Raw genomic sequence first — 8,657 nt, 5'->3', positions numbered from 1 at the left:
AGAGGCGGGGCGGGCGGGGGGAGGGAGTCGAGGAAGAGAGGAGACGTGATACGCGGCTTCGGTGCGGGAGACGGGATCGGGCAAGGAACAGGTTTCTTCGACGCAGAAGGATCGCTGGAAGGAAGTCCTGTCGAGCGAGGGAGATGAGCAGGAACAAGCGGGGATTTCGTTTGCTGCCGAGGAAGGAGACGAGCGGGAGCAGAGGATCTCATTTGCTGCCGAGGAAAAGAATTAGGCCTGCTGGAGAAAGAGCCGTTACGGGACAACATTGGCGGGGAAATTAAATACCTTCCTTGCGTAGAGGAGGATTAATTGGAAAAGAATTAATCTTCATTATATCAAATTCTGATGTAATTAATGATATATTTGAAATTTGAATTTTGAATTTTGAAATCTGTGGGCTGAAATAATTAGCCCGGGCTTAGGCCTTATCCAGCCCAAGTCAAACCCGAGTTGAACCTGGGTTCAGCTCGGGTCCGCTAAAAAAATGCATTGATTTCCGTGTCATTTATGCACGTGTGGAAGCACAACAATATGGGTGTCTTTCCTAGCTAAAATTGACGTTCCGGACGCGTTGGTGCGGTCCGTTTCGCCATCCGGGGTCATCCAGACGAGTTTGCCGACAGGCGAGTCGATTCAAGTCAAAGTCGTGTGTGGTGCAGTGAGTGCGTGAATTGCGGCGTTCACGAGTAATCGAGTCACAAAGGGTTCACCTAAGGCCGTATGATCCTGTAGGAACTTATTTTCGGGTCCTCTACATGCTGGTCCTTAGCCCTTGCAATTAGAAGTTGAGTGCTTGGAACCACTCATGCGAGTTCTTCTCAAAAATGAGTAAAGAAGCGGTTTGAAGTTCTACGGGAGGTGGGCTCCATTACTAGTCCGCTGGGATGGTCAACAAGAACTTCTAAGGCTAGATTTTAGGTTGTAGGAGTAGGAAGTTATGACCTCACTAAAAATGAGGTCAACAGTTATCTTCACCAATTTTGTTTTATGGATATAAACGTTTTCAAAACTTGAATATGTCAAAACCAATTTCTTTATGGGCTTAACTTGTGAGAAGTGGCCTTCTCAACCTATTTCTCGTAAATGAATTAATTATAAACGTTTTGGTAATTTGCTATAAAAATTTGAATAATTGGTGTTGGCTTCATCTAATTCAATTTTATGTAAATTTTCATCCAAGCACTAATCATCTTTTAGGTTTCTGACCACTTATTAGAACATTGAATCCCAGTCATCAACAACTGGTTTGGGAATATTGGTTCTGGTAAAATATCAATTTTTAAAATTTCCTAGTACTAATTTGCGGAGTCAAACTGCTGTATATATTCATTTCTCCTCATTCTTTCAGATATATCAGGTCTAACAATTTTGTACAGGACATGGTAATATCATGACTCGATTGCCTGTTTATATCTTTCTCCTACTCAATTTCCATGCCACATCAATCATTCTTTTGACCCTCAAGTGGGCTGGAGTTGGAGTCTCATCTTGGATTTTGGGTTCGATTATCTTCTGGTGGTGCTATTTACAACTTATACTTTAGATATCTTACATCCCTTATTATTGCATGTTGCAATATTTTATTACCACTTTTTTGTATCTATAGGAGAGCTTCGGTTGGATTTTCTTCCAACACAATTAGGCTTTTGGTTGCAGTAGTGACTGATTCTTTTGCTAATTTTTTGTTTATGATTGATATATAATAAACTATATTGAGCATTCTAATTATAAATAAAGAGATTCAGGCATGTACAAAATTGAGATTCAGGCAGTAATGACTCCCAAGTATGGCAGTAATATTTATAAATAGCTTTTGAAACATTTAAGTTTCTGTTATCAACGATGTGAATGGTATATTTGCTATACTTATATCTGAAAAGATATGTTTGTTGTATACTTCAGTGTGCACATGTAATGGCTATGGCAGTTCAGAAAATATTCCCAAATTCCAAGGTTACAATTGGTCCTTGGATAGACAATGGATTCTATTATGACTTTGACATGGAGCCTTTAACTGATAGGGATTTGAAGAGAATAAAAATGGAAATGGTAAGAATAGTGTGAATCATGGTTTGAAGGCCACTTAATTTTTTAATTGGGATTTGCTTATCATTTCAGGGCACGGAATTTATTTCTTGCATCATCTGTAGGATCGGATCATTAAGCGCAATCTACCTTTACTGAAAGAAGATGTTTCCAGAGAAGAAGCTAAAAACAGAATATCAGCAATCAATGAGCCTTACAAACTGGAGATCCTGGAAAGCATCAAGCAAGATTCTATTACTATTTATCATATAGGTTTGATAAGCTATTTTATTTATAATCAAAAGTGTCAAAATTGCTCAAAGATTCTTTGCAGGGGGCATTTTAGTCCCAAGTCTCTCGAAGTGTCAATTTAGTCTTTAGAATTTTTTAATATGGGCTGAAATAATTCCTACGGAGGACTAATTAGGAGAACTATTTCAACCCCAATTTAAAATGTCTGGGAACTAATTTGACACTTTTATAGGCTCCGGGAGTAAATAAATAGTCGGGGAACTTGTTTGACACTTTTTATTTTTGTTTCTTTTCATTGCTTTATCTATCAGTCAAATCTTTGCTCATTAAGATCTACTGAAAACAGGAGATGAGTGGTGGGACCTTTGTGCCGGCCCCCATGTTGACTCTACTGGACATATTAATGCAAAGGCAGTTGAACTTGAATCAGTTGCTGGGGCCTATTGGAGGGGAGATGAAAATAGGCAAATGCTGCAAAGGATATATGGTACAGCATGGGAGACTGAGGAGCAGCTAAAAGCATACCTTAAATTTAAAGAGGAAGCGAAGCGGCGTGATCATAGGCGTTTGGGCCAGGATCTTGATCTTTTTTCTATTCAGGTCTTCTTCTTAATTTTAGAATTCTTATACTGTCAATTTTTCTAGCCAAATAGCCTTATGTGTTCTCATAAATTATGGTTATAAATATTTGGTTCTTTCTCACATGAATGGGTTGCAAATTCCAGTATCATGTAAACTTGACTAATAATTAAACAAGTTGACTTGAAAGGCTTATAAATATTACTGCCATACTTGGGAGTCATTACTATGGAACTAATTTGACAGATCTGCTCTTTTTAATATTTTAATCGGTTATATTTTTCTATGCCATGTTCATTCATCTTAATACTAATTGTTGAAAGCTAACCTTTAAACGCTTGGCAAGCATCATTGTATTTCTAGCTTCATGTTGGTGAAAAAACGACCTTCCAGTTAAGATCTTGCATTGTGTAATAATGTTAGTATTTATGATATCCTGCCAAAATATTTTTTTATTTGGATGAATGTTCTTTCTAGTTTAGTTATTTATTACCTCTTTAAATGCCTGGTAAATGATCATTTCATAAATTTGTATGATTAGATGTTTACAGAGTTTTTTTTTTTAGTTAACTGTCTTTCCTGTCTTATGATTTTGCTTTCCTATATGGTTTCATTTTTAATGTTTTTTGATCCTTTAATTGCCAGTTTTTCTTTTTTTTATTCTTTTCAATTGTACCGAGACCTTTAACTAAGACTATCTAATTCTTGGGTGCATTTTATAGGCAGATGCTGGTGGTGGCCTGGTGTTCTGGCATCCTAAAGGTGCCATGGTTAGGCACATCATTGAAGATTCATGGAAGAAAATTCATTTACAACATGGTTATGAACTTCTCTATACTCCTCATGTTGCGAAGGCAGATCTCTGGAAAATTAGTGGGCATTTAGATTTCTACAAGGAAAATATGTATGATCAGATGAATATTGAAGATGAACTCTATCAGCTTCGGCCCATGAATTGTCCTTACCACATTTTAGTTTATAAGCATAAGCTGCATTCATATAGGGAGTTTCCGATCAGATTGGCAGAGTTGGGAACAGTATACCGTTATGAACTCTCCGGTAGCTTGCATGGCCTCTTTCGTGTGAGAGGGTTCACCCAGGTTTGTCTTTCTCATGATTTCTGTGTATGATGGATCTAATATAGGAAAATATGGATTATTTTTAATTTTGATGTGAAATATGGTCATTTGTCAGTTTGTAAAGCCTTATCTTGTAGCATGTTCTATTATAATTAAGGTCCAATGATCATGTAATATGTGGACTATAAAATTGTGATTATTTAAATGAATTTGATGCTTTGCATGGCTTCTTCCTCTTAAAATTTGTTTCAAGTGCCTCCATCTTGGCTGTGCGAGATTTGTTTCTCTCTCTTCTATCTTCAATCATTTCAAAGCTTCCAGAAGTCTTCATTGTATCTCTCTCTCTCTCTCTCTCTACAGAAGATCCATGTTGTATTTATTGTTTATTATTGTTTATTATTGTTTGACGGCTCGTCATGTTAATAAATCTTTTACACAGCTTCCGTAATGAACTGACAATATTCTGCTCATGCAGGATGATGCACATATATTTTGTTTGGAGGAACAAATCAAAGATGAAATCAGGGATGTACTTGATTTGACAGAAGAGATATTGCTTCAATTTGGCTTTAGAAAATATGAAATAAACCTGTCAACTAGGCCACAGAAGTTTGTTGGCAGTGATGAGATATGGGAGAAAGCAACTAAAGCACTGAGAGATGCTTTGAGCGATAAAGGTTGGGACTACCAAGTAGATGAAGGTGGTGGCGCATTTTATGGTCCAAAGGTCGATCTCAAAATTGAAGATGCACTTGGGAGAAAATGGCAATGTTCCACTGTTCAGGTCAATCATGCAAAATTTTCTACATGTTATTTCATGAACACATTCTTAGAGATCAAAGCTTTCTTTTTTTTTAATCAAAATATCATTTTGATAGTAAGTAAAATTTACTGAGGAGCTTTTCTGTGTGACTTTTGCAGGTTGATTTTAACTTGCCTCAGCGCTTTGACATTACTTATGTAGATTCCGATGCTCAAAAAAGACGACCTATCTTGATCCATAGAGCTATTCTTGGGTCCTTGGAGCGGTTCTTTGGCGTCCTTATTGAACATTATGCTGGCGATTTTCCACTCTGGATCTCTCCTATCCAAGCTCGACTTTTACCTGTCACCGATTCTGAGGTATGATCTAAGCATGTATCGTTTGGTTTCTTTGTTAATAATTAAAGTATCTTGGCATTACAATTTACCATGTAGATTCTGAGCCTTTTTTTATTAAAATAATTAACCTAAACCGGAGCATGGGACTAGGAATGCAGGCCTTTTGCGAGTGAATGGTTTAAGAAGTGTGCATAATGTCAAATAAGTAATGGGGCACTTACATACCACCCAACACCTAAACTTTTGATTTTTACATTTACATCATGCAAATCTTTCATATCACATCAAAAATATCAATATTTTAACTTCTAGAAAGTGAAATACACCTTTTCATGCATAAGTAAGGTAGCACATATGGAAAAATTGAAGTTTAGATATTAGTTATTGTTATAAGTTATATTAGGAAATTATTTATTCATTAGAAGTTATAAGGAATAGATTTATTTCCTAATATAATTTTATTCTCTTTTCTATTTTATATTTAATTCCTTGGATTAAGAGTTATTTTCTTTCCTATTTTATGTTATTTCCTTTATCTCCAAATATTTAATATGAATTTATTAATTGGAAATATTAGGTGATATATTTTTCCCTTCTTATTATTTCTTTTTTATTATTTTTCCTATTCTAGGATTCATGTAATGGTTATTTATACCTCATCTTATATCAATGAAATAAATTTTCATTAATTCTGCATTATTCTGAATTTCAACATGGTATGAGAGTCTAATTCTAACCCTAGCCTCCATTCCTTCTTCCAGAACAACCAGACTCCCTTCCTTTCATCCTCCGTGCAGGAGGAGAGGGACAATCATCTTGGTATTTGAAACAACAAATTTTTCCTCTCTCCCTGTAGGGCTCTTGTATTTTTTCCTAGCAGTCCCCTCTAGCTATTTTTCCCAACCACTGGCCTGCTCTGCAGTCGGCTAGCCCTTCCAGATTTCCAACACAACCGCCGGTCTTCCCTGGAAGCAGCTACCGAACTTCCCTGCAAGCACAACCGACGGTCTTCTCCACTTGTTTTCTGTAGGTCCTTCTCACTGTTTTTTGAAGCATGCTCCTTGCAGCAGTCCGGCTTCCGACTTCCCTGATTTCCTCTGCTTGTCCAAATTTTTAGTCGGCTTCCCAATTTCCAGCAGTCTGACTTCCTTGATTTTCTGCAATTCATGGAGGAGGGAGTGGTTCTGGCCTTGGTTCCCTTCTCCTTGAGAGATTATTTGTCGGTTATGACAAAAAATCAAAGCTAGGTTTTACTGTTTACCCATCGCCCTAAGTGTCCATATCAGTTGTTGAGCCTTACAGTAGTGTCCTCTCCACACACTCCCTTCTAAAGCACACCGATGTTGCCATTCTCCTAGATAATGAAGCTATTTATGACATTTGCAGGCATTCTCTTGACATTATTGAGCGCACTACATACACCAACTTTAATCGGCTGGCTTCCCAGGTGATTTCATCCTTCACTGCCTCCCTTAGGTTTGATGTCGCACTGAACATGGATGTGACTTAGTTTCAGTCTAACCTTGTTCCATACCCGCGGATCCATTTCATGCTTTCATCCAACACTCTATTATCTCAACTGACAAAGCATATCACGAGCAACTCTCTGTTGTCGAAATCACCAACAGTGCCTTTAAGCCATCCTCCATGACGACCAAATGTGATCCCCACTATGGCAAGTACATGGTTTGTCGTCTCATGTATTAAAGAGATGTGGTGCCCAAGGATGTGAATGCTACTATTGTCACCATTAAGACCAAGCACGCCATCCAATTTGTTAACTGCTACTTGGCTGGCTTTAAGTGTGGCATTAATTACCAGCCGCCTACTGTTGTTCCTGGTGGCAACCTTGCCAAGGTGCAGAGAGCGATTTGCTTGATATCTAAGTCCACTAACTTTGAAGAGTTGTTCTTTCGCATCGATCATAAGTTTGATCTTATGTATTTAAAGCGTGCCTTTGTGCATTGGTATGGTGGTGAGGGCTCCATCGTTTCTTTCCTACTGCCCAAAAAACTTCATGCAGCTCCTTTTCTGCTACTTGAACTCTGCAACCGGAAGTATCCTGTTACATGCCCTCTTCAGTGCAGAGTGTTTTCCTCCAGAGTTTTTCCCCTGCGGCATGACCTCTGGAGTGTTTCTTGCATTAGGCCCTCTTCTAAAACTTTTTCCTACATCAGGCCCTATTTCGGAATCCTTCTTGCAGCGGACCCTCATCCTCCTTTAGAGTTTTTCCTTTTTCTGCAAGTCATATCTTGTAGGTTTTCCTGTTAGTTGTCTATTTTCTTGCAAACTTCCTTGCAAACTTCCCTGCAGCATTATCTATAGGAGTCTTCTGCTTAACTACATACACCGCAAGAATTGCAATGAGAAACGATCACAATTGTCCACTTTCCTGGAAATTTTTCTATAACATTACTTATAAGAGTCTTTCGTCTACCTACAGACATTGCAGGAGTTGCAAACAAAGTCAATCACAGTTGTTTACTTCCCTGCAAACTCTCTTGTAGTATTGCCTGTATGTGTCTTCCGTCTCCTACACACTGCAAAAACTGCAGTCAAAGACAACCTGTAACATTACCTGTAGGAGCCTTCTGCTTAACTATATACACTGTAGGAATTGCAATGAAAGACAATCACAATTGTCAACTTTCCTGCAAATTTCTCTATAACATTACCTGTAAGAGTCTTCCGTCTATCTACAGACATTACAGGAGTTGTAGACAAAGTCAATCACAGTTGTTTACTTCCCTGGAAACTCTCCTGGAGCATTACCTGTAGGTGTCTTCCGTCTACCTACACACTGTAGAAACTGCAGTCAAAGAAAACCGCAGTTAACTAGAAGTTAGATTGTTCTGCATGCTGTCTATTTCTCTGCAAATTCCTCTGCAACATTACCTGTAGTAATCTTCTACTTACTTAGAGACACTGCAGGAACTGTGGTGAAAGGCAACTGCAGTATGGAATGAAGATTTCAAGTTCTTCCTCACAGGATTTTCGTCGCTCATTGTTTATGATTTCAGATCTAAGTTGAACATAGTTTTCAACCATGTTTCAACTTGAGGGGGGTATTAGAAGTTATATTAGAAAATAATTTATTCATTTTAAAACTTATGAGAATTAAATTTATTTTCTAATATAATTTTATTTTTTTTTTCTATTTTATATTTATTTTACTGGATTAGTAGTTATTTCCTTTCTTATTTTAGACTTTTTCATTTTATGCTATTTTCTTTTTCTCCAAATAATTAATATGAATTGCTTAATTAGAGATATTAGGTGAAATATTTTTCTTTTCGTATTATTTCTTTTTTATCATCTTTTTTATCCTAGGATTCATGTAAGAGTTATTTATACCCTCTCATATCAATAAAATAAATTATGCTTAATTTCGCATTATTCTGATATTCAACTATTCTGAATTTCAACAAATATGTAAATACATTAGAATTGAGTGGTATGCATGTAAATCTTCATTAATTTGAGCATTTATATTGATACCACCTAAATTCCTATGTATATTCATGTCTAACATCTAAAGTTTACTTTTCACATTTATAACACTTGAAATTTTCATATTACATCAAAAAAGTGAAATAGGCCTTTTCATAAACAAGCAAG

The 8,657-nt window shown here is 37.0% G+C and overlaps 1 protein-coding gene and 1 pseudogene across 1 annotated transcript in view; both read left to right on the top strand.

Moving 5' to 3' along the window:
• Window positions 1-5,088, top strand: part of LOC110023977 (threonine--tRNA ligase, chloroplastic/mitochondrial 2-like) — a 24,099-nt gene extending 19,011 nt beyond the window's left edge. The window contains exons 2-7 of the mRNA XM_020723656.1: window positions 1,906-2,052; window positions 2,154-2,301; window positions 2,627-2,880; window positions 3,582-3,959; window positions 4,414-4,722; window positions 4,860-5,088. Of these exons, the coding sequence (XP_020579315.1) occupies window positions 1,906-2,052; window positions 2,154-2,301; window positions 2,627-2,880; window positions 3,582-3,959; window positions 4,414-4,722; window positions 4,860-5,066 (1,443 nt within the window). The 3' untranslated portion in view covers window positions 5,067-5,088. The remainder of the gene's footprint in view (window positions 1-1,905; window positions 2,053-2,153; window positions 2,302-2,626; window positions 2,881-3,581; window positions 3,960-4,413; window positions 4,723-4,859) is intronic.
• A 1,107-nt stretch (window positions 5,089-6,195) lies between these two features.
• Window positions 6,196-7,554, top strand: LOC110023976 (annotated as a pseudogene).
• Window positions 7,555-8,657: the final 1,103 nt, after the last annotated feature.

Source organism: Phalaenopsis equestris, unplaced genomic scaffold (assembly GCF_001263595.1).
Source record: "Phalaenopsis equestris unplaced genomic scaffold, ASM126359v1 Scaffold000238, whole genome shotgun sequence".
NCBI lineage: Eukaryota > Viridiplantae > Streptophyta > Magnoliopsida > Asparagales > Orchidaceae > Phalaenopsis > Phalaenopsis equestris.
The sequence above is the reverse complement of the archived record's forward strand: the minus strand, read 5'-3'. Positions and strand labels throughout refer to the sequence as shown.